This window comes from Furipterus horrens, unplaced genomic scaffold (assembly GCF_987537825.1).
Source record: "Furipterus horrens unplaced genomic scaffold, mFurHor1.1.pri manual_scaffold_5, whole genome shotgun sequence".
Taxonomy (NCBI): domain Eukaryota; kingdom Metazoa; phylum Chordata; class Mammalia; order Chiroptera; family Furipteridae; genus Furipterus; species Furipterus horrens.
This window is the reverse complement of record NW_028327175.1, coordinates 152,683,478-152,710,820: the sequence shown is the minus strand read 5'-3', so window position 1 is coordinate 152,710,820 and position 27,343 is coordinate 152,683,478. Positions and strand designations below refer to the sequence as shown.

At 36.1% G+C, this 27,343-nt stretch overlaps 1 protein-coding gene across 1 annotated transcript in view; it reads left to right on the top strand.

Annotated features, from left to right (window-relative positions):
- TMEM26 (transmembrane protein 26) overlaps positions 1 to 27,072 on the top strand; it is a 34,006-nt gene extending 6,934 nt beyond the window's left edge. Inside the window, exons 2-6 of the mRNA XM_090279297.1 lie at positions 6,659 to 6,737; positions 12,768 to 12,881; positions 14,544 to 14,764; positions 23,822 to 23,898; positions 26,334 to 27,072. Coding sequence (XP_090135423.1) covers positions 6,659 to 6,737; positions 12,768 to 12,881; positions 14,544 to 14,764; positions 23,822 to 23,898; positions 26,334 to 26,758 — 916 coding nt within the window. The 3' untranslated portion in view covers positions 26,759 to 27,072. The remainder of the gene's footprint in view (positions 1 to 6,658; positions 6,738 to 12,767; positions 12,882 to 14,543; positions 14,765 to 23,821; positions 23,899 to 26,333) is intronic.
- The last annotated feature ends 271 nt before the right edge of the window (positions 27,073 to 27,343 follow it).

Below are 27,343 nucleotides of genomic sequence, written 5' to 3'. Positions count from 1 at the left end.
GCAACAAGAATGAAAATTATAATTAACAGCCTTAATATTCACCTTCAGAAGTAGTCTTCCCTTTAACAAACTTAAGTGTGGGCGTTCTTCAAGGGGTCTGGAAGTATAAAGAATGATTTCATTGCAGTGAATATTCCCAACCCATTTGAAATTCCTCCCTGTCTTTTCTGCTTTGGTTCTTCGTCTGCTCCCCCATAAAATCAGGACAAAGATTCCTGTCATCTGATGCTCGTGCCTATTAAAACATACTCACACCATACTTAATTCTCCATTTGCCGGTAGTTCTCATGAGCTTATGGCCATCTAGTTGTGGCCTCCCTCCGTTAGTGGGCAGACACAGACAGAGGGGTCCTGGAGCGTGGTCACTGTGAGGGGCATTCTAAGGAAGAAGACAAGTGGGTGGTGGCTGGAGTCAGATCTGTGACTTTGCATTTGTTCAAGGCCTGTGTGTTCTTCAAGAGCATGGGGTGCATGTGAGGGGCTGAAGGTAAACAGATGACATGTGGGGCTGCTATACTGGCTGCTCTCCTCCTGTGGTCATAGGAAGCCCTTGCCAAGCAGCCCAGGTGGAAATCGTGGAGATTGAGTCCACTTAAAGAAAGCATTTTCAGTACCTGTAAGGAGGACAGACAATTCTTAAATTGTCAGGCAGGGTTAAGGGGCCCGTGAAAGGGTAAATTGACCTACTTTTTTGATTTCCATGAAAGTAGGTCTATTATTATGAAGTGCTCCAGAAATTTTATTGAGGACACTCAAGGCAGTGTAATATGAGATTTTGAAACTTACGATATTCTTACAAGTCCACTCCCCTTTGTAGAGTAGGAAATACTGAGAAATTAAAATCGCAATTCACATCAAAATAATTTTTGGAGCACTATTTTTGCTTCACTTAAATCTGATCTATTTTCAGGTTTATGCGTATGATTAGGAGACTAGAATCCTCACTGTTTGCAGAGAAAGTTAAACAGGCTAGTTTGTGATATCATGGCTAATTTTTCCCCTATTTGCTTCTTTATATTATTATATGTTTCTAAAATGAACAAATGTTGCTTTTTCAATAATCTAACAACATAAGTGTCATTTTTAGAAGGATGAAAATGGAATCCTAATTCTATAGTAATGGTGGGTTGAAGTAAATATAATTTCATAGCAGGGCTAAATTGCTAAATGTCATGACATAATCATTTTGTGAAAAACATTATAATTTGTTGAAATGACAACTTTTTATGATAAATAATATTTTATTTTGGATGAAATGAACTGAAAAGAAATATAATGAGTATAGCTCTTTAAGAGCTCAGAGCAGTATCTAGCATGCAGCAAGACCTATAAACATATTTGATTAGTACATTAGTCCATAAACAAATAAAGAAAAAATCTTTTAAGATGGTGCTCCTGCTGGGTACTTCAGAAAGAATTGGTATGTGGTTATGGGCTGTGAAATAAAAACAAACAAAAATTTCTGTGGGGAGAAAGAATAGGAAGCTTTTAATTTAGAAAAAAATTTCTGAGCAAAGGCAAAGTAATTTGGCGTTAAAGTATTAATGTTCGGCACCTTCTGTATTCAGATAAGATAGTAGTAATTGGTATCATAATCAATGAGTTTCTAAGGGCAGATAGCTTATAATAATAGGGTACTCCTAATTTCTTAATATTTTCCACTTAGAGGTGTCTTATACATTTACTCACACATTTATCAGTTTTTCTTAGTTTATGAATAATATATCTTAGTTTTATAAACTAGTATCCAGAAACCTAATTTAAGTTATTTTTGAGTTGGCTGGACTTGTCTATAGTACTTGACATCTACTTCTTTTTTATTTATTTATTTTATTTTAGAGATTGGGGAAGGGAGGGAGAAAGAGGGAAACATTGATGTGTGAGAGGAATGTCCATTGTCGGCCCCTTGCATGGCCCCACTGGGGACCTGGCCCACAACCCAGGCAGGTCCCTTGTCCGGAATCAAGCAACCTTGAGCTTTGTAGCCAATGCCCAACCAACTGAGCCACACTGGTCATGGCAGCATCTATTTACTTCTGATGCCATTAAGACATGAAGATTGAATATAATGATTTGGTAGCTGCTGAGAAAGGGCATCCAATTTTATTAGTTACACAGAACACGTTAGGATGAAGACTAGCTTTCAATTTTAGAACTTACATTTCTCTTTGGTTCCAAGAATGAATTGCACTAACAGTGGATTATCAGAAATATGGCAAACCTTCAAAATAATACATAACAGCTAAAATGTCACCTTGAAATATTAAATTTTTCATAGCAGCAAAACAATATTAAATTCATACAAGAACAGAATAATTACTTTTCTTTAGTAAATCTTCTGATAAAATCAATTCATGATGATATTTCAAGAAGAGATTTCTAGTCAAACCAGCAGCAAAATGGTAAGAAAGTAGGAACCATAAACTAATCAGGGCCTTATCAAATCACTACATATTTGTGGGGAGCCCACCACATGCCATGGCAAGTGGAAGGAGATGAGGGTATGATAGGAGCAGGCAGATGCAGCTCTTGGGCTTGTATTACTTAGAATCTTGGGGTGACAGCAATGCACATGCACATGTACATATGCACATGTACATATACATATGTGCATATACAATTATAAGTTTTGAAAAAAATATGGGTTAAAAGTAGAGTGCCCAGGGACAAGCATAAGAAGGAGACCTAAATTAGATTGCAGGGGCGAGGAAAGTTTTTCTGTAGAGTCCCATATAACTGACATGCACTATGAGAAGAAAATAATCAGGTGAAAGGTGAGAGAGAGGTATTTCAAGGGAAAGGAATATACACGTATAAGTGAAGTCCTGAGTTAGGAAGGCACTTAGCTTTCCTCCAGAACTGAGAGAAAAGCACTGTTAGCGGAGCACAGTGAGGAAGACTGGCAAGCAACAGAGCCTAAGAGGTAGGCAGAGCCTTATTGTGCAGCATCTTGTAGGTCACGAGGGGCAAATGGCCTGTGTGAACCACAGTTGCATGATGGACAGTAATTGCTTTAACAGTGAATATGAAGTTAGGACATAATGATGTCCTCAGCAGTACAAACAACTTTCCTTGATTCCAGGAGCCTTAAATAGATTTAGTTTTGAGAATCATAGTTTAAAAACAGGATTGATTATAAGTCATTTAAAGACAGTCTTCTAAGTGGGTATCCTCCGGGTCCTCTTTCAGCCATGAGTATATTTGCAGAGCTAAGTCTCTATAAAGCACCAACTCATGTACATAATAACACACACTGTCTCATTTAATCTTCACAACCACCCTGTGAGGTGGATATTACCATCCCCATTTTATAGACAAGGGTATATAAGAGTCTCAGAGAAGTCAGTGATTTTCCGAAGGTGAATGAATGGAAGAGGCAAATTCAAATTTGGGCTTCTTAAAGTTTGTGAAACTTCTACTGCAGTGTAACAATTCCTCAAGGGACACAACTCAAGGAGCACACTTGGTACTGGACCTCCTGAAATGCAAATAAAATATCCCTGTAAATGCCAGTGGCCGCCATCCACTTTATTTGTTCAGTCCTCCCTTATTCATAAACACAGGGATTTCAGCAAGTAAGTATTTATTAATAAGCATTAATCAGACTTAGTAAGACACCTGCTACCACTGAGAAGAAAAAAAGATGAAGGAAAGGGAAGAGGGAAGGGACATAAACATGGAAGATTCAGGATCTGCTTTCAAGGAACTTAGGAAAACTAAGTCTCATATACACATAAAACAGTGGAGAATATGTTGGGTCACAGGAGAAATACAAGTTGAGATTAATTCCCAGTATGCCTTTGAAATACAGGTATGATGTTGATGGGTAGAGATGTAAAGAGAGGGCATTCCAAAGCAGATAATTATAATTTGGAGGGATATTTGCTATAACCATTTCAGAAACTCTTCTCAGATTTACCAAGCTGAAGGCACATAGAGTACTTCATTCTTAATGGGGACTCATGGTCCAGCAAAGCACATGGCTGCAATTTTAGTCATCATAGCCAAAATGAAATATTTTAATACTTCTCTAAATAACACTTTTATTTTCTCCATAAGTTTTTTGAGAATTTGAGTTGTACCACTGCTACAGCCTGTTACTGGGGAATTAGAGAGAAGAAGGAGAGAAGGAAGCTCCTGAATCTGATTTGCTATCGATCACTGTATAGTACTATGTATTTCATTAGTAAATCTACCCAGAAGTCTTTTGAAATTCCAGAAACTCCTGTAGGGTGTTGGATTAAGAGGGTGGGAAATGTGGTGAGAAAGACTATGGACTCAGATTCTTATGACTTGAGTAAGATTAATTCTTGGGCTGTCAATGTGATTCCTTCTTTCTACCCCCTTTTCACTTATGTCAAATAAGTTTAATGAAGAGGGATTGATGTGAAGGGAACTTTCCAAAACATTTGATTTGGTTCTGTTTTGTTTTGTTTTAAATACACAGCAGGTTGGAACTACACAGATGGTTTCAAGTAGCTTAGCTCCATAGGGTGTGATAAGGGAAGAGGAAGGAGAAGTGGAGATGAAACTAGACAATAGAAGCTTGAAATACCAGTTTGTGAAATTCAATTTTCTGCAGTAGGCAACACAGAAAACCTTGGCTCTTGACTTTCTTTCTTTCTTTTTTCTTTCTTTCTTATCTTTTTTATTTTTATTTTTTGTACATAACTATATGATAGGTTCCTAGTTAGAGGAAATAAGTTGAAACAGGATAGCATTTCTTCTAAATATAGAAATTAATCTCATGCACAAAAAAAATGTTGTAGGGGATTGCTTGTTTTATTTTTAACCTCTTTCAAGAGCTATTATATTTTCAGTCTATGGTTTCCCTAGATTATTATTGGGATGGTATTGTTAGGAGAGATAATCACAAAATCAATCCCAAGAGAGTCAACAGAATTGCAGTCCAGCCAGCATGAGAGGTATCCAAACAAACATTGACATGTTCCAACTGTCCCTCCAACTAGAATTCATTTCTTTTCCCAGTCTCACAAAGGAAATATTCTCTCCTGATGTTTCCCTTGATATGTAAGGTCAAAAAATTAATTGTGTCTTTTCTCTTCAAGAGCATGTTACATTGGGGGCTTTTGATATCTCTCTGCAGCCCAGTCATCTTCCAAGTCAGATTTTAATAATGTGACCCATAACCTTTTGTTTCAAAATTGCTTTTTGTGAGAAATCAAAGGTGGAAGAGTATCTATATTAAATATTGATTTTTTAAAAAAAGCCCTCTTTCTCTTACCTTTTCTCCCTTCCTCTCCCCAGAAGTTGAAAGGAGATTTTAGTGAAAGGGTTGAAAGCCTTTAAAAAGTCCATTCTAAATGTTTTCTTCCATTTAGATTTGTTCACTTTTCTCTCCTAGATTATAATAGTTTGGTTTTAGCAGCATTAAATTTCAAATAATGCTATTTGTGGAACAATTAATATTTCTACTTTTCAGGTCATTTTAAACCATCACATGTGTGTACTACAGGTGTTTTAATAAAATTACATTTACTTACAACTTTGACATGGTCTATTAGAGTCCAATCTAAAATAAAATGCAATTTGGTGGCTATCTACAAATTAGGAAGAGAGCCCCTACCAAATCTCAATCATACTGGAACCCTGATCTTGGAGTTCCAACATCCCAAACTGGGAGAAAGTGAATTTCTGTTGTCCAAGCTAACCAGTCTATGGTATTGTGTTATGGCAGCCTAAGCTGACTAACAGAATGACTGCCTTCATTTTGTGGTTTAGGATGCAAACTGAGAGGCCAGTAGCAAAATTAGCATTTGAACCTAAGTATGTCTGACTGCAATCCTACTCTTTGGATAGCCCTCTGAATTTTGAGCCAGAAAATAATGAATATAAGTAGTCTTCTTTATTTTTATTTTATTTTTTTGAGGATTTTACTTATTTATTTTTAGAGAGAGGGGAAGGGAGGGAGACAGAGAAACATCACTGTGTGAAAGATTGGTTGCTTCTCACCCACCCCCAACTGGGGACCTGGCCCACAATCCAGTCATGTACCCTAACTGGGACTCGAACCAGCAACCCTTTGGTTCACAGGCTAGTGCTCAATCCACTGAGCCACACCAGCCAGGGTAGATAGTTTTTAGAAAAATACATACCTTACCTCTGTTGCTGTTTGTATGTATTGTTAGTAGGTTTAGCAGCTACAAATAAATCCAGTTGATTAAAGCCTATTCATTATTATCTGATTTTTGTGTTCTAGCAGGATGTTACTATTTGAGCTCTCAGAATTCCAGGTTAATGTTGAAAAATATAGCCAGTCTTACTGAAATTGAGATGTTGAAAAATCCAAGAAGATTTGCTATTGCTGTATTTGCATTTTGTAAAATATATTAAATTTAAAAAAAATTCCAGTTTTGTGCCTGAAATTAATTGGCAATGCCTCATTAAACCATGTTAAAATTAACCTCTATTAATTGTATTAGAAAATCAGTGAGAATGACAGCTGCTAGTGCCTTTTACAGTTACTTTGTTTCTCTATAATCCATATGGCAGAAATCACATAATGCTTTTTTTCTCCATTGAAATAAGCACTTGAGATAAAAAGGTTTGACTCACTGTGGTCAGGGTATGTGCATTTATTTTTTGTTTCTTTTTAATTTTTAAAAGCTGAACTATCTTCCCCCCCTCTCTTTCACAGGTTTTCACCAGCCATATTTGTATATCTAATTAACATCGTTCCATCATTATGGATTCTTGAAGTGCACCATGGGACCCAGGTACATCCTTTTGGAAAGTAGGAAAGTGGAATATTCAGCAATAAACTCCTTTCATATTCTAATCTAATTTGTGTCAGAAATACAGTTTTTCTAAGAAACTGGAGTTATCAGCAATTGAATATGTAAGAGTTTATCGGCAAAAGGAAGTGAATTCATGATCTGTCAAAACCAATAAAAATATTACATTCATTTAAAACTTAAGATTATATAAGTAATTAACAATTTGTGTTAGATGTTTTGTTCATAAGACCACGTCCTCCCCGCACTCCCATGCTAGAGTTTACATGGAATTGTAAATTTTTTTTTAACCCTTGCAACATCAGTGAGTTTGTATATGGGGCTAAGAATGGGCAGGGCTTGATTATCTAGTGTCCTACAAAGTGACATTTTTAAGAACAACAATAGCAAACAAACCAAAAAGTACCCATCATCTGTACTCTGCAATATAAATGCAATCAAACTTGGAGGGGCTATTTGAGATACTCTGTCTTAAAATACAGGCTTTGTAAATTACAAGAGATTCACTTTTGAGGACCCCATGAACTGTGTTTTTCTTAAAGTATATTTTATTGATTATGTTGTTACAATAGTTCCAATTTTTTCCCTTTTGCTCCCCTGTGCCCAGTACCTCCCTTCCCCCAGCAATCCCATCCCCCTTAGTTCATGTCCATGGGTCATGCATATAAGTTCTTTGGCTTCACTCTTTCCTATATTATTCTTAACTACCCCCTGTCTATTTTATACCAACCAATTATGCTTCTTAATCCCTGCACCACTTCCCCATTTCTCCCCCTCCCCCTCCCAGCTGATAACCCTCTAAATGATCCCTATACCTATGATTCTGTTCCTATTCTGGTTTGCTTAGTTGGATTTTGTTTTTATTTTTTAGATTCAGATGTTGATAGTTGTGAGTTTGTTGTTTTAGTGTTCATAGTTTTGATCTTCTTTTTCTTAAATATGTCCCTTTAACGTTTCATATAATAATGGCTTGGTGATGATGATAAACTCTTTTAGCTTTACCTTGTCTGGGAAGCACTTCATCTGCCCTTCCATTCTAAATGATAGCTTTGCTGGATAGAGTAATCTTGGTTGTAGGTCCTTGCTTTTCATCACATGGAATATTTCTTGCCAGTCCCTCCTTGCCTGCAAAGTGTCTTTTGAGAAATCAGTTGATAGTCTTATAGGCACCCCTTTGTAGGTAACTCTCTGCTTTTCTCTTGCTGCTTTTAAGATTCTCTCTTTATCTTTCACCTTTGGCCTTTTAATTATGACGTGTCTTGGTGTGGTCCTCCTTGGGGCTAGCTTGTTTGGAACTCTGTGTTCCCTGGACTTGTATGTCTATTTCCTTCATCAAATATGGGAAGTTTTCCTTCATTATTTTTTCACATAAGCTTTCAATTTCTTGATCTTTCTCTTTTGCTTCTGGCACCCATATGATTCAGATGTTGGCACGTTTAAAGTTGAGGTTTAAAGAGGTTCCTAAACCTCTCCTCATTTTTTTCAATTCTTGTTTCCTCATTCTGTACTGGTTGACTGTTTTTTTCTTCCTTATATTCCAAATCGTTGATTTGAACCCCTGTTTCTTTCCCTTCACCATTGGTTTTGTGTGCATTTTCCTTCGTTTCATTTAGCATAAACTTCGCTTCTTCCCTGATGCGTTTGCCATATTAAAGCATATCTGTCAAGCCTGTGAGCATCTTTATCACCAGTGTTTTGAATTCTGCATCTGTCAGGTTGGCTATCTCCTTGTCACTTAGTTCTCCCACAGGAACCTTGATTCGTTCCCCCTTTTGGGCCATACTTCTCTATCTCCTCATCTTGACAGGCTCCTGTGTTTGTTTGCCTCTGTGTCCTAGGTAGAGCTGTCGCACTTGTTACATTTTAAGGGGCGGAGCCTTAGGTATTCGTCAGTACTGGGCGACCCGTTTCACCACATTGTGGTGCTGTCTGTGGGGGAGGGCTCAGAGAGGGAACAATGTTGCTTGCTCAGTACTTGCCCCTTTTCCAGGCACTTATTCCACTTTTGTATGGGACTGGTGCATTTCTAGCTGTTACCCTGGCAGTCGTTCCCAGAGTGGGTGGGTCTGCAGACGTTCTAGGACCGTGGGGGCCCTTTAAACAAGTGGACTCGGCTGAGAGACTGCCAGTTTCTTCCTCCGCCCCAATCCCCTGGTTTGCACAGTCATAGGCAATGAGGCTTGATTTTCCCTGACGCTGGGACCCAGAGCTGTGCGGTTTGGTCAGGAGCTGGGAATGCTCCCCAGGTGTCCCTCCCACTTTTTAAAATGTGTGACTGTGCTTTCCGCTGGCCTGCCACTGCCACCGCCACCACACCACATCCTTTCCACCTGGGCTCCACCCCTCCTACCTGTCTGGATGAGTATTTCTTCTTTATATCTTTGTTTGTTGGACTTCCATGCTGCTTGATTTTCTGGAACTTCTGGTTATCTCTAGTTTTGAGGTAGTTGTATTCCTCTTAGTTGTGGAGGGAGACCCAGCATGTGTGTTTAGGCCTCCATCTTGCCCGGAAGTCTGAACTGTTTTAAAGAAATAGAAATTTTACTTTAGAGCCCCAAAATCAGTGTACAAGAAAAGAGTCATGAAACCACCATCAGGGATTGTGGGCTATACATTTTAGAACCACATTAATCTAGAAAATAAACGATGGCTTTCAATAAGAGACCCTAATCTATATAGAGAGAGAGGTTCTGATTTTTAAGTGAGTTGCTTTTTACTTGGGCAAACCTAGGTAGTGAGCTGTAGGCTGGATTCAGCCATTTCTTGTTTTTAATGCCTCTGTACAACACCAGGGAGGTTAGTTAGTCAAGTCCATCAGACACCAGCCTGGACTTCACATCTTCATGGTTTGGGTTATAAGACTATGTTTTACAGATAAACCGTAGTTATGATATAATATTATTTTATTACATTCATTGATAAAATAGGTTGGATAAAATCTGTGAGAATTTGCCCCTAAACAGATTTCTTTGCTACAGTTGGTCATTTTATATCAAAGTTAAGCCTCCTATATATGTTTTAGATATTCAAACCTATCTAGAAAATACTTGATCCAAATTTTTGGCTCACAGAGGGAAATTTAGCTGTGTGAACTATTTGAACAATTCCATGAGCATGTACAGGCATGAAGAAAACATTTATCTGCCTTAAATCTCCTGTTTAAAAAATATTAAAGTGATAGCATATCTCCATCTCTGTAGCAAAAGTATTTTTGTAACAGTAGATTGGTTGGTTCAAGTTATCATGACTTGTAAAAACTGTACCATAGGGAGTTAAGGGACTATTTCAATTTCCTTACTGCTAACTACTTTCAGGGGTATGGAAATAAGCTCTAGTGATTTGAATCATTTTTTCCCTTCACATCCAATTCTATGACATGGCTATCATCCACAATAACAATTCATTTCCCCAAATGCTTTTATAATATAAGTGTGTGGCACAGTTAATTGATATATAGGTCAAATCCCATTACTACAAATAACCTGCAACCAAAAGCTCTCTTTTTAATTAAAAAAAAAAAAAAAAAAAGATTTTTGAACCACAGGCAGTGCCTAATTTTTATAGTACAAAAGAAATTGGACCTTTAGTAGTAATGGATTTGACTTGTTTTGACACAAAGAATTAAAATAAATGCCCAAAGATTGAATTGGGCAGGCTGGGCAGAGAGGGAAATACAATAAAGGTGAGAGCAAACAAAACAAAAAGGTATTAGAGTTGCACTTAAATAAATGACAGAATTAAAGAATTCTCTGTCCATTCATAAAGGAAATTTTGGTTTTAATAATAATCACTTTTCCTCTTTATTTCAAAGTATTTTCAGGTATGTTTTCTCATTTATAAACCCAGCAACTACATGAGTTAGGCAGGGTATATACATTTCTATTTTATAGAATAGGACTCCAAGACTCAAAAAGATTAAGTTATTTTCTCAAGGCCACACAGCTAACCAACAGCTTCCAGGGACTTAGAACCTACATCTTGCCCCTACTCTGTTAGCCGCACTGCCTTTCTCAATTATGTGTTCTATGTTTTAGAGGATTAGCGTCAAAATCATCTAAATTTTTCATGATGGGAAAGAGTAATTTAATTTCCTTTCACTTTTCCATATACTCTAAATCCTAAATGGTCTAACCTATGACTTGGCATTAGGAAAACATGCTGACCTATTTTATGCCAACATTTCTCCTAGATGATCAATTATGTACCTTCATTCCTGAGTCTGGCACAGTCTGCACGAATAGAAGGAAAATGATTATGACAACAATTGTGACCTTAACTCCTAGGTTTATTTATGAAGTGGTACAGTTAAAGAAATGGAAACTTGATGGTGTCAGTCTAGTTTGACTCAAAGGAATGTTTTTGAAGTTCATAAGAATTTTAAAGACATAGCCCATAAAAAAGTGGCTTGTTGGCAACCAGGTTATCTACATGAACTCACCTACAGGATGCTGAATGTAAACCATATTACCATAAAAACAATAAAGTCAGATTAGGTTTAAGGATCAAACCAATTGCTCTTTGCAGTCCTAAGGCAGCTGCAGCTGCCACTTAAAGGAAGTCTCATCAATGTATTATAAATAGAATTTCAAGAGTGAAGAAGGACTCAGGTTATCACAACATAGTATGGATGACAGAGCTATTTGCTACCAAGTTATCTTATACTGCAGTACAGATTATTTTTATTTAAAATAAGAAGTTGCCTTTGGATTTTTAGTGATAAGAATATAAAAAACATATCAAGATCACACTTTTAATATATAATCTGCTTTCATGCCTACAAATGAAATGGTCAAAGTTTGTTTCCTATTGACCATTTAGTTCCTGGCTATAGTCACAAAGTTACTCCGCAATGAAAATGTATTACTTAGTTCAGATATTTATTTATTTATTTTATTATCTTTTCCTTAGAGCCCCCCGCCAGCAAAAAAAAAGTGTGCAAACAACTGCTTTTTGCTTTTAGAGTTATGGCACATGGCCAGTTTTCTTAATTATTCTTGTCATTTCACCCCTAACACACTTCTGATGGAGGGTAGAAAAAAATAGCTTCTTGACAGACTTTCTTTTCTACTTTTAAAATAGCTCATAGAATGATCGACAAAGTAACCAGAATAACTAAGAAAAATACACTTATTACAGCTTTGGCATTTTCTAAAAAATAGTTCTTAAAATCCATGTGTGATCATGGATGGGTAGCGGTGTGTGACTCAAAAGCATGTTAGCCCTGCAGATGTATAAAGACATCTTCAACCTTGTTATTATTAGTTTTTTACTTGTTTGAGAATTAATCATTAGTACAGCTACATCTTCAAGTGCCACCCTGTTCCTCTCTTATTTACTTTTTTGTAGTCTGCCTCAACATCTGGCTGGATAAAACTGATGCACAGTTCACTTGCAGAAATTTACATGCAAAATGAAGGAACAAGAAGGGGAAAATGTCATTTATTTTAGGTCTATTATCAAATTTTCTATAAACCTAAACTGGCACTAAATATGTATTTTGGTGGGTGAATGTGTTAATTCTTTGGTTGTTACAGTACTTAACAGGCAAGATTGAAAATAATTGGATCATCTACTTAAGCAAAATGGTATTTTAGATAAAGAGGCTTCTGGACAAGAAACACACTCTCAGAGCGACTGCTTTGATCAGGATCATACAGGTTTCCATGCTGTCCCTGGTTGTTGGCTTCTTTTACAATTGTTTCCGTGTTCGAAAACGGAATCCCAATCATCAGTCTATAAATTCTACAGCTCTCCACAATGAAGTCAGAGTCTACATCTTCATAGGCAGGTGGAAAATAAGACATGTATAATTGACTCTCTCCAAATTAATTGAAAATTGGTTTTCTATTGCAAGCTTATAATCTGAGTTTTGGAGATGTTTATGCATACTGCTTAAACTCTACATATCTATTCATAATTTCTTAGATACATTGAAGCCACTTTAAATTCTATGTATTGTGGGTTTTTTTTTTTTTTTTTTTTTGACAAATTGCTTTTTAACAAAATTCTTAGTCTTGCAGTAGCCTGTCTGAAGGAATGTCACGTAATACCAGCAGCAAAGAAGATGTCAATCAAACTCTGATGTCAAGCGAACAGACCCATGGAGAGGATAATCTCATTGAGATGGTGAGAACTTTGCCCACAGTATGTTAAAGGATCCAGCAAATCTTTTCACTTGATAAGGATAATGTGCTCTACACTCTACACCTTTCAGCTTATTCTTTCCTGAGGAAATGTGTCAGTTGTTTGACTCAGGAATTTGCAAAATAATTGTATCCTTATATTTATTAAACAGAGTTAATATGCATAATAGGCATATATAGATATATTTCAATATTATATTTAATTTGCAGCATTAAGGAACCTTTAATACTTAGGTCAGACAATGTATGTATAAAGAGAAATACATGAATTTGTTAAGGAATGATATCATGATAAGATTGGGATCTGCCCTATATGTATTTTAGGTGTTCGTATTAATAAAATAAGAAAGGTTCCTAGCCAAAATCAAATCACTTTTTTGTTCTTCACATGCCTAATATTTGGCAAACTAACCATGGCCTACTAGGAAATAAATATGGGAAAGACTCAAGGCCAAGGCCCCTACCACTGAATCATATTTTCAACAATAAGATAGGTTACTGATTCTATAAGGTATAACAAAACTAGCATTGAGTTCTGATTTAAGTTCCAATCACAGCTTACCAATATCATTTTGAACAAATCACTTAATGTGTCTGTATCAGTTTTTTATTTGATAATCGAAAATAGTAATATATCCCCTGCTAGCATGCTCCTCATAAAAATTAAATAAGATGTATGTGAAATCCCATGAAGGAAATATAAAGAAGTATGTAAATGAAATATTATTGATCGTCATCATGGTTCCAATCAGGTTAGCATCCTGACTTGTCTTTTATCCTCTCTCTACCTTTGCATTTGACATCAGCAAGTGATCTAAAGGGATAAATAGATTTGCCCAAACCAATTTAAATTACTTGCATAAATCAGTTGTAATCACTATGCAATTCATTTGAGAATTATCTCCTCTAGATCATAACCTATAGGGTCAATGATATACCTCAAAACTTATTTAGAAGTTCAGAGGGCAAGAGAGTTTATCCAGGATATATGATGGGATGTAAATTTTTCTTAGAGTCAAGAATAAGGGCAGAATGAAATATGGTTGCTGGCTTATGAATGTTTGAATAATATGTTAAATATTCAGAATAAAAATAATACTTTATAGTTATTCTCTTTATTTACATTTAGGTAATGAATAAACATAATATATTTTCTCATTTGATACAGTCATATTTTAAAGCAATAAGAGAAAAGATTTGTACCATGCTAAGATATTCCCAGATTTGTAAATTCAGACTTAAAATCACTGAAAAAAGATATAGGAATTTTTTTCTAAATTTTAACAGGGGATTTAACAATTTTTTATGTGTTATACTTTGTTTCAGAGAATAATAAAATGAAAAAATGATCTTTAAAATGTCATAACACTGGCTTTTTAGATATCATACAGAAGAATCCCACTAGCAAGTGTAAAGTTTAACTTACTTCTAGTTAAAAGGCTGATCATTTTAAGGACCACAGTTTTTAGTTTTTCAGCATTCAGTTGAAAGGAGTTTTGCTTTCTTTAGTAAGTGAAGAATCATCCTCTGAAAATAACCTTCCACAAAAGCTAACTCCTGATTGAAAGCCATGGTGAAGAAGGTATCTTTCTCCAAGTTGGTAATTCATAATCTATTTTGTCTGTATGATATTTCTGTTAAACAGGCCACAGTTTTTATACATAACTTATCTGAAATATGTGAGAAAGAGTGGACTTTGGCACTCCATCAGACACTTTTGGTAATGCTAATAATTGGAAGATGGCTTCTACCTATTGGAGGCACAATCACTCGGGATCAACTCTCTGAACTTCTGCTTTTGTTTGTGGGGACAGCTGCTGACATACTGGAATTCACAAGTGAGACATTGAAAGAAAAAAATGTCAGGTAAGCAATGAAAGGCCTTGAAATGAAAATACCTCTTTTCAAGGTCAGAGCTACACACCTGTCTCTTTGTTCATCATTTATATACTGCATGAATAAGGATTTCTTGTATATTATATGCCCAATTGTAGAATCATCGAATTTGTTGCTGTTCAGATATATATTGAGTACCAGCCCAGTAGAGATAGACAGATATAGATATGGATATAGATGTAGATACAGATATAGATATAGATATAGATATAGATATAGATATATAGAGATATGGGTATAGATACATAGATACAGATTTAAATACAAAAAGAAGGTTTCTGCTAGGCCCTGGCTGCTGTGACTCAGTGGATTGAGCATTGGCCTGCAAACCAAGTGTCGCTTGTTCGATTCCCAGGCAGGGCACATGACCAGGTTGCACGTCAGGTCCCCAGTTGGGGGCAAGAGGCAACCACACAATGATGTTCCTCTCCCTCTCCTTCTGCTGTCCCCTCTCTAAATAAATAAATACATACATACATAAATAAACAAAAAAAAATTTTTTTTTTTTTAAAAGAAGGTTTCTGCTAGAGAAAAGGGTCAAGTCCTGTTTCCTATGAGCAAAACCAGAAAAGCTCTGCATGTCTGCAGGACCCCAGGTTAGGTTTGGCCATTGTTACCAAAAAGTCTTCTGGAGGTGGATGACCATCACTGGCTCCTCTTTCACACTCTGAAGTGTCCAGGAATGCAGTCAGTCATAAGATTCTCTTCCTGAGCATAACACAGCTACAATTCCAAGAAAGCATCTAGAAGAAACTTGGCAAAATCTCTCCCCTACCCAGTTGGAAAATTTATATTCCCTGGTGCAAATGGTGAATGGGGAATATTAGGTTTTATTTTACTAAATTTTATTTTTAGTCAGTTTTGTTCCAAGTGCCCAAGGCTTTCTGGAGTAGATGCCTATAAATTAAAACTTATTGAGTTGGTACTTTTATTTTTGCCACAAGCAAATACACTCAGAATCTATGATCACATCTGTTCATGGAACTTATTTCTTACCATTAGGGATTTAAATCTCAGTGCCTGAATGTACTTTCAGCTTGGGTTGTTTTGCACTATGCTATAAAAATAAATTGCAATGAGGCTGGCTTTTAATGCTACAGTTTACTTTGTGCTGTGTTTCTCAAACAAAAAACCATAAAGCTGAGCAAAATATACTAACTTACTGAGTAAACTTAATATCCCAATCATAGCACAAAGTATATCTATAAGTTACCTTTACATGATCATTCTCTGTCTCACTTATAGTTATTTTTCTTATATCTCATTAAGTGGACATAGAATTTTAAAAAGAATCCAATCTAAGTTGATCCATTATCCTCAAAATGTTGGTATTAGTTGTGTAGCTTTAATACCTTCCATTTGATCAGTGATTTACATATGACAAATTTTCAGATACTTTAGGACCCTCACACTGCAAAGCAATTCCAAGAAAAACATAAAGAAGTCCTTACCAAGCACACAAAAACAGTAAATAACTGCAGGCACAGTGACAGAGACATGAGAATATAAAGACAATTAACTACATCTATATAGAAATAAACACATACATGCTAAATATCATAGGGTATGGGAAGGGCATTTGGTAGGAAATGGGGTGTTCGGGAGGGATACAAATGTCATGAGATTCATTTATCCACCCACTATTGATTATTTAGTATGTACCAGGCAACGTATTGGTCAAAGGTTGGGGAGCGAACGGTGAGCAAGTGATGAGCGGAAGGGCTCACAGTCCTAACCCAACCCTGGCAATTTCAGTTCAGCAAATTCTTCTACCACCTACAAATTCATCTCAATATTTTGTAAATCTTTTTCTCATTTTAAGCTTGTTTCATAGGCTGAGAATGGGCTCAAATAAATTATGCCATGGTTTTTGTTTTTAAATTTCTTTTTAGGTTTCATGGCCTCAGATTGAAGGCATTATACTTTTACTGTAACTGCACTGTGTCCGTGACCTTCTGTATTCCCACTCCATTCCTGCATGTTTCCATTACTGCTCAGAGACTCCAAAATCAAGGCCCAGAAAGAGCCTAGAGTATTTTTGCTCTCCTAAAACTTACCTCCCAAATTCTGTTTTCCACTCAGGGTCCATCTATATAGCACAGATTGAGACTGCAGGTGTCCCTTTCTTCAAACGAGAGATTGAACCCTCTCCCACCATAGTGTATCTTTCCCCTTAGGTCTCAAAAACGCAATCACACAGAATAAATTTAATATACACGGGAAGGATGCTTACATGTAATACAAAGGGGGTTACTTCATTATAGCCTAGTTAGCGTTACCTATATTATCACAACAATTTCTTTTCTTTTTATTTTATTTCATAAATCAGGCTGATTAGAAAAAAGCCTGCAGTGATGTGTACATTCCAAAAATATCTACCTCTTTCCTGCATTCTCGCTTAAAGCACAAACCCATTTTTTTTTTAACCAAAATCAAATTCCTTCACTATGCCCACATGAAGTTAATCTGCCTTATTCTTATAAATTTACATATTGCAAATTTTTCTTAACAGCTTGACTTTACACACCATAAAATCCATCTATTGTAATTCTATCATTCAATGATATTTAGTAAATTTATAGATTTGTATAACCATCACCAGAATCCAAATTCCTTATGGCTGTTTGCAGTGAATTCTCACTCCCACTACCAATCGTAGGCAACCATCAATATGCTTTCTGTCTTTTTCTAGAAATTTCATGTAAATGGAATCATGAAATACATAGTCTTTTGTGTCTAGCTTTCTCACAGCATAATGTTTTGGGGTTCATTGACACTGTTGCATCTGTCAGTAGTTAGCTTCTTTGAAATTCCTGAATAGTATTCCATGCATATACCACATTTTGCTTACCAACTTCATAGTTGATATACATGTGTATTGTTATGTTTTTGCTGTTAAGAAAGATATTGCTTTGAACATCTACTTACAAGCCTCTGGATAGAGCTGTTTTCATTTCTATTGGGTAGATAAGTAGAAATAGAATGACTCGGTTTTATTTGAGTACATGATTAATTTTTAAGAAAATGCCGATCTTTTCCAAAGTGTCTGTACCTTTTTATATTCCCAGCAACAATGAGAGTTCCATTTTTCCAACATCCTCACCAACACTTTTCTTTCAGTCTTTGATGCTCATCATTCTAATGGGTTCATAGTAGTATCATACTGTGGTTTTAATTTGCATTTTCCTGATGACTACTGCTGTTGAGCATCATTCCATACACTCGTTAACTATATCTCTTTCTTGGTGAAGTGGCTGTTCAAATTTTTGCCCACTTTTCATTGGATTGATTATTTATTATTGAGTTGTAGGAATTCTTTTTATAGTCTGGATATAAATCTTTTATAACATATATGAATTTAAATGTTTTCCCCCAGTATACAGATTGTTTTTTATTCTTTACTGTCATTTGAATGACAATTTATAAAATTTTTTGATATAGTCCCATATATCAATTTTTTATTTTATGTAGTACTTTAAGTGTCATATCTAATAAATATTTTCCTCACCTAAAATTAGAAATATTCTCTGCTGTGATATTTTGACTTAATTTTTTGTGTGTAGTATGAGGTAAGAGTCTAAGTTAATGTTTTGTCTTGTTTTGTTTTGGGCATTGTTCCAGTACTATTTTTTATCTCAGCTGGGACCAATTGTCTTGGCACCATTTGTTTAAAAGACTATCCATTCCCTATTAAATTGCCTTGTCATCTCTGTCAAAAATCAATTGACCACATATGTAAGAGGGTTTTTGTTTTCTGGACATTCTTTTGGGTTCCATTGCTCTGTATGTCTATTTTCATGGCAGTACCACATTATTGTGATTACTGGAGTTTTATGTTGATTTTTGAAACTGAATATTATAAGTCCTCTAACATTGTTTTTTTACAAACTGTTTTGGCTATTCTAGGTCCTTTGTATTTCCATACAAGTTTTATAATCAGCTTGTCATTTTCTACAGAAAAATCTTGTGTGAGTTTTGATAAGAATTGTATTAAATCTCAGCATCAATTTGTGAAGAAATGACATCTTAATATTGTCTTTCAATCTGTGAACATGAACTATCTCATATTTTATTCAAATATTCCTTAATTTATCTCAGCAGTGCTTTGTAATTTTTAATGTACAGGTCTTACACCACTTTTCCCTCTCTAATTTCCTCTAGTATTTTTCCACTGGCTCACCAAGTGCTTAAAATCTCTGCTGTGTTTTGTTTCAGTAGGGATGAATTCAGTCTCTCTCCACTATTGCTACAGTCTTGAATAAAATCTTCTCCGCCTAATTACCTTTGTCTGGTGCAATTTGTCCTTGACATAGCCAAGCTGGAGGGACATGGGAACATCTCATGGGCAAGAGTGCCTCAGATGCCCACTGGTATTAACTGAAGTCCCACCAGATTTTCATGTATAAATGTTACTCAGGTTATTTGCTTTGGTTGGTTTCTGGAGACATGAAGTATTTTGTCTGTTTGTTTGATTGCTTTTATATATATATATATATATGATTTGTCCAATTTTATGTATGTTTGCTGGGGAGAGGATTTGCTGACTTTTTCATTCTGCTACAGCCATCCTCCAACATTTTAACAAGTCTGAATTTCTCTATCATTGCCAGGAGGAGTTAAGTGGTTATTTACACATTTGGAGCTCACTCCATGCAGTCTTTTTTGAACACAGATCATTTATTAAAAAGAAAAAAATTGTTTCCCATTAGCATTACTGTTGCTTTATTTGACCACACAAAGGAGGATTTTCTTCAGTTTATGCTGTTTTCTTTTTATTTAGTTCTTTTTTCTTGGTGAACCACTTTTCCAGGCTAAATTAATATTTTATTTTCTTTCTTTTCTCTCTCTCTCCTTTATTCCCTTCCCCCTCCCCTCTAAAGAGGCTTGTTTGATGCTTTAAAAAAAAAAAAAAATAGATGAATTCTATTCACGGATTATCTCTTATCTACAGGAATATTTACACTTCTAAAAAATAGGTAAGCAATTACCAATGTATGACTTTATTTTTATTTTTCACTCAGTAGCTTTGGTGTACTGATCTACCAAATTCCGGTCTTTTATCCTCTCAGTTTTCCAAGTATAGAAGTGATTCTCTTTATGAATAGAGTTCATTGTCTGCTTACATGCTCCTCAGTTGACATTTATGGAGACAGATTACACATGAGAAAATGGGGCAAGACAATTGAGGGAGACAGTTACACAATGCAGACAACATTGGACAAATTCACTCCAAAATTCCTTCACAGTTTTTTTGAATGTTTGCCATTTAAATTCTGTAATTTATTTACATGCCAACCTTTAACCTTCCTGAGTAACATTTACTGTATGACTTAATAATACAAATTTGCTTCAAAATTTTTCTGGCCATCCTTTCCAAAGTTATTTTTGACAACTTGACTAATAAGTTTCTCAACACACACACTTCTGTATTTTGTGTGTGCTCAGATAATACTTGCATATGCAAAAGACATTCATTATCACAGGGTTAGAATTTGGCTTACTTAGGGTTAAGGTTAGTGTATTATTTATTTCTATATTGTATAATGATGAAATTTAAACACAAAAGAGTTTAAGAAGTATATTCACATTATAATAAAAATAGTACAACTACTATGGCTAGATAATAGTTATTTATCACTTGGTGTGTTCTAAGCGCTGTTTTAAGGGTTTTAGCCATGATAAATTTAGTCTTTATAATAACACTATGAGGTAAATATTACCATTACCATCATTTTATAAACCGAACAGTGACAGGCAAGAGAAGTTGAGAAAGACTCAAGCTCAAATGGAAATAAAAGTAAAAACCAACTTGTAGTGATCTACCATACTTAGTCGTATGGAGTGCTGTTCTAGGAGCTTTACATATTTAACTATATTTAAACAACATACTTAAGAAAATTACCATATAAAATATGATATCTATTATATTGTTATCCTCACATGGGAGATGGGTACACTAAAGCATATAGATATTAAATTAGTTGTTCGTATTCACATAGCTGGTTAATGATCAGTCTGGGATTGAAGGCCCACATTTCTCTGGTGAGGATTAGAGCTAGTATTGAAACTTGAGCAACTTAGTACCAAAGCTTATACTTTATCACCACTTTCTGCTGCCTTGAAGACAAATTATACATGAGTTTTTGGTAGAATTATTGAAGTTTTGAATTAGAAGGACTTCAAAAGTGACCACCTATTAAAAAATCTATTTTACATCTATTGCAACATCCTCTCCAAAATTTTCTCAACAAATTTTTGTCAAGTTTTCTTAGAAATTTTTCACTAATAGAGAATATACTAACCCCAGGGACATGTTATTTTAAGTTAATATTATTAGAAAGTACTTTCCTCTGTTGTGATAAAATTATGATTCTTATAGGTGCAAATAAAATCCTTTGAACCTAAATTGGCCCCTGAAGTCACAAGAAATAAGTTTAATTCATTTCCCACATGATAGCTTTTTAAATAAGTATAAAATAAGATTTTAAAACAATCTTCTTTAGTTTCCAGTTTTTTGAACTACACCACATATAATATGGCTCTGAGTTCTCTCACCACCCTAGTCTCTTTCCTTTGCACTAAAAACTTTTTAGATGTTCCTCCTAAAACAAAACACAACACATAATATTTCAGATATAATCTGAACATTATAGAATAGAGCAGAGCTAAAGCTTTCCATTTCCTTCATGGAAATAGTATAGTGCAATGGTTAAAAGGGTGGATGCTGAAATCAGCTATTTAGTTTTGATTTTTGCTCCCAACACTTATAACCACCTGAATGAGTTTCTTCAGTTCTCTATGTCTCAGTTTCCCCACCAGTCAAGTAAGGATAATAAATGTATGTACTTTGTAGAGTTGGTATGAGGATGAAGTGTGATCATAGAATTAAACACATGGAAAATGGGCCAGACATGGTTCAGACACACTAAGTAAAATTATATAAAAGTTCTGGCACTTGTTGAAGGTCTACTATAGATAGACATTGACATTGCAAAGAGGGAAAAGTTATAGACTGTTCCCTAGGCATTTCCACTTAAAATTTGAGACTTCATACTTCTTGTGAAGTGACTTACAATTGCATTTCATTTTGGAAAATCAGAAATCATATCACAATGTAGACTCATAATTAAATAATAGTAAGGAAAAATCTCTGAACCTTTTTATGGTTGCTGCTGTGAAATGCTACATCTATTCTATTCTAGATCATCCAGTTATACCCTGTCAAGGTCTTTTGGGATCCTGATTGTATCTTCCAGGATTTTGTTTTCCCATCCAACCTCTGTGTCATATGTGCCTGTGAGAAACCTTCCATCAATGTCAGCAACCAAGTCATTGATAAAGTAGGCAGTAGAACAGCATCAAAGGCAGAGACTGCAGCAATCCATTAGCGAGCTACCTTTGCTTTGATAAGTCACTGACGCAGTTAAGAATCCACCTAACTCTACTCACACTCAGAACATTTCTGAATTTTGTTAATAAGAACACCATGAGAGGCTTTTTCATAAGCCTAGTTAAAATCACAATGTCTATTATTAATTTTTATATCATTATCTGCCTTCTAATCATAATTCTGAGAGAGAGAGAGATGGGGAGAGAAAGATAACCAGAGAGAGAGAGATTAAGAAGTGGAGAGAGAGAGAGAGAACAGGAGAGAGAGACAGAAACAGAGAGAGAGGGAGAGAGAGAGAATAATCATAGTTGAGTGCAATTGTTCTCAGGGAACCTGTGCTGATTCCTAGTTATTACTGGCACCTCTAAGAGCTCCCAGAATCTTTTAAATAATCACATATAATCTAGCTAGGAATTAATACTAAATGTGCCTTTTTTTAGTTTAAGATATACTTCTGTTTCATTTTGAAAGTTAGGACTTTATTTATTTATTTTTTTGGTCACCAACTTTGTCTCTACTTTAAACTGCCAAGACAGATAATGACAGCTTAGAAATCTCATTTACAAGCTCTTTCAGAGTTTTGAAATCAAATTTTTGGGAGCCTCAATACCTGAAGTATTTCAAGGTATTCCTTATAATCACCTCATTTAGTTTGGTTTCAATTACTCTTCCCTGATGCTTTTTTATCCCTCTCCAATCTGAAAATCCCTCTTGACAGGGAAGTTGGCAACAAAATCTGTTATTATACCACTAACCTGAAATTGATAACTTCATTTGTATTTTTGTGGAAAAAATGTGACTTTGATACCTCTGAAATATGTTTTGCATTTTCTGTAACCTCTGTTCTTTATGAATTTAGTCTTCAAGACCATTCTTTGATGTCTAGGACATTTGTATATTTGCTATGTATGGGCCCTTCTTTTGTACATTCAAAATTCCTTCCACAGATATTTGGTGAGAGTCTATTATTGGCCAGGCACTGTTCTAGGCACTGAGGAGGCAGAGTTGAATAAAAGAGTCACTTTCCTTAACTTACATCCTAAAGTCTGGCATCAATCTCTGATTATTGGATTTATCTTCCCACTTGTTTTCCAACTGAGGATAGCTTTCATCTGTGTGCTGAACTTTTTAATTGTTGGACATCACCTAGCTCTTTTGAAATGTATTTTTAAGTTAGAGTCTTGGGATCTTAGGACAACTTTCACTTTTATCCTCAAAATTTCTTGAAATCAGTCCTCTGAATTTCCAGGTCAATATCTGACATTTTCCCTATCATTGTCTCCTCTAATGTTGGCATAATTTTGCAAAGCTAAGAACAGCAATATGGACCTAAGAAGCTTTGCCATAATTCACACAGATGTTGGCATATGTGGTGGTTGAACCCAACCTCTCTGATTTTTTCATTTTTTTTGGGGGGTTGTCCCTTTTTAAAAAATGATTTCATTATAATTATGCATAGATTTCTTAAATCACCAAGCTATAAGAAAAATATGTCTATTTTATAAAATAAGATATATGATATAATAAACCTCAAGAGGTTTTTTAGGGCTTACACAAATATGAGAAGAAAGAGAACAGACTTTTCTGCATCAGACCATATTTTTTATTGTTCATTTAAAGTTCTGTCTGCATTCTAGGAATAACCCTGTCCTAGTCTGTGCCATCCTTTCTATATGGACCTGGGGCCTGCTGCAGTTTCCACTTGACCTGGCAGGTAAGTCTTTTGATATTTTCCCAAAGAAACAGAAAATTACAGCTCTTGATTGTAAATGATAATACAGCTAAGGAGGCATTTGAGAGAATTATCATTTTTATATTTTGTTATCTCAGTGGTAGTTCCAGTTCAGTTTAGACACAAAGTATGTTAACATTTAGGAAAGCTATCTGAGATTCACTCTGGCCCGTGGCAAGTCTGAGAGCCTGAGAGCCTGAGAGCACAGCTTGACCTTCACTTTACAGAGCGGTCCCATCACTTAAGGTTTGTAAAACCTCCTGCAAATTAGTTAACACATCTGTGTGTCCGTTCCCCATCCATGAAATGGAAATGATAACCACAGGACCTAGGATCGAGGGTTCTAGTGATGACTGAGGAAGATATGGTTTATAAAGGGCTTAGCGCAGTGGCTGGGATACAAATGTTATCTCTTGATATTTTTAGGGGATCATTTTCATGCCTTTGTCAGACCTATGCATTGAAATATCATAGGGAGTAAAAGCAGTTTCAGGGCCATGTGGAAAATTAAAATTTTCCTCAGTAGTGGATCTAGAAATCCCATTGGTCTTCTTTTAATAAAGATACAAACCCCTAAGACTTTGCAAGAAGTAAATTGTTTTCCAGGTATTTCATACTAGTGATGATCAAGAGCTACATTGCCTAATGGTATCCACTAGTCAAGTGTGGCTATTTAAAAATTAAACTTAATTAAAATTAAATAAAATTAAAAGTACAATTCCTCAATCACACTAGCCACATTTCAAGTACTCAATTGTCACATATGGCTACTGTATTAGCGCAGATACAGAACAGTTTTACCTTGCACGTTCTATTGGATAGCATTGATCTGGCGTTTTCCCATAACTTTAGGAACACTGAAATATTGATTTGGGAATTTCTCTGGACCCCACTTTACTTTGAAGAAATTCTAGGATTTAATAGTTACATTTCCCTTAAGTCTGTCTTATTTTGTATGGTGCCTTACCTGATAGCCTCAGGATTAAAATTACCTTAGGTCATGGATATTTATTTATTTGTTTGTTTGTATATTTTTTTGGCTCACTTTGATAGGCCCAGAAGTTTCAGGGGCCATTTTAGACTTTAGCATCTACTTTTCTGAAACAAAATTGTCACCAGAATAGATGAAAAGAACCTGATTACTAGTTAATAATTACAGACAAATGTATACCAGTAACACAGAGAGAGAGAGAGAGAGGAGAGAGAGAGATTTTTCATAATGTGCCCTGGAAGATATGCTATACCTATTGATCAGCTGGTGTCTTCTGACAGATTATTAGGCACCAACACTGTAGCTGTGGGACAACACTCTTAGGAGGTCCCTAGAAGCCTTTTCCTGACCCCAACTTATTTGGAAAGGCTATTGATCTTATGTTGGTTCTCCTTTTGTCATTTATTCTGTTGGTCATCACCCTCCCAAATCTTGTGGTTTATAGCCTTGCTGAGAAAATTTTTATTTAAGAAAGAAATTGTGTAAACTTTCAGGGGTGATAATGTTATGCAGCTGTTTGAAAAACAAAGACCAAATGTTACTTCTGACTAAATTACTATTGTATTTTCCGGCGAAGTGCATTATGTTCATATCAAAGCAGCTTCATAATATTTGCTGGCTTTAGTAGACAAGGCATTCTTTGTTTGAAAACTCCAAATGGAAGGCGTCATTATTATGAAAGGATTATTTTCTGCCCTTGACCCCAAATTAAATACACATTTTAGAAATTAAAATAAAAAGGTTCATGTGTTGATTGGACCTCCTTTTGTTCAACTGGAAAATCAGTAATTATATCCAGTTTTTCTTGTAAGCTGTGAAACAAAACCATTAGGAATTAGACAAAATAAAATAGCAATGACATTTATTTGGGTTTCTTTTTTTTTTACCACCATCAGAAAAATACGTTTAATGTGAATTAAGTTTGAACTTGAATAAAAGTGCTTGGATTTTCGCAACATGATGTACACATAAGATCAAGTGAGTCAACCAGTAAATAGGTAAATCTCAAAGAGAGGATCCAGAAGGATCTGGGTCCTGTATACAGTACTCTGTTTCTTTTCCAAACTTGGCAGTCAGGAAAGTCATTCATTATCCCAGGGGGAAGATAATGTGAGAAAGGAGAAAGGAGCCAAGGGTGTTATTCTAATAGAAACAAATTAATCAGTGAATAGGGGCCCCTCTCCTCACACACCATTGTTTCTCATTTTTCAAAGAAGGAAACTGAGGCCCAGGCAGATTAAGTAACTTGCCCAGCATCTTCCTGCTAGAGAAGGAGGAAGCCAAGGAGAGGCAGGCAGGCACCCAGACTTATGACCTGGAGCACCCTGCTGTGCTGCCTCCGGACTGTTGAAGGCTTCTTCCCATTTCATTCTTACTTCTTGACATCTCAGAGACAGACATTAATGGGTCTGTCTTGTGTTTTCAGTACAGCATGGCGTGAGCCCCTCCTCTTTGAGAGCGAGGGGGTTCCCCAGCATGTTATTTTGCCAACACAGCGCCGATCTGTGGAACATTGGAATCACTCTCTTCATACAAGACGGTCCCTTCCTTATCGTGCGTCTCATACTGATGTCCTATTTCAAAGTGATCAACCAGATGCTGGTGTTCTTCGCTGTGAAGAATTCCCTTGTGGTGATGTTACACCTCTACCGCTTGGTTGTGTTGGCCTTGGATGTCCGTGCCTCCTTGCGAGGCCAGCCGCAAGTCCTGCGAGGAGAGCCCAGTGGCTCGGTTGAACCTGCGGAGAGTCGGGTCACAGCTGGGGACTGGGAGAGAGGTCCCAAGGAGGGCGTGGCTATGCCTTTGCGGGCCTCGCCAGTCACCTCGGACGACTCTTACTCCACTCCGTAGTTATTTATTGACAGTGGCGTGCGACGGAAATATTTGACTTTCCAGTTCTTACAGACGGAATCTCCCTCTTCTTTTTTTAAAAAAACCTTGCTTATAAACATTTTCCAAAGAACGACATAAAAAGTGATCTTAAACGTGTCAAAATAGTATCAATGGAGCCACCTTAAAATGGAGCCGGAGCTGCCACCCCAGAGGAGCTGCCTGGCGTGTCCTGTGCCTCACACTCTGGAATGTTAAAACCACAAAACAAAACAACCTTTGGACTGGGCCTGAAGCAACTGTCTGCAAGGATAACAAGAAAGTAGGTGTTCCGACGACCGACCGGGCTGATGGCTGCCCAACCAAAAATTAAAACCATTGTCTAGAATCAGCATCAATACGTTATATTATCTGCACCTATAGACATGCCTTCCTTCTGTCGATGTAACTGTTCCCCTTCCCTTTCTCATAAATACCCTTTGCCTTCGTCGCCTCATCAGAGCACTGTTTGGGCTTCCACCGGAATCAGTGCGTTCTGAGTAGCTATTTTTATGGATCTCAAAGAAATGTTTGTTGCCTTTCGCGTTGAAAGGCCTTTTATTTTTA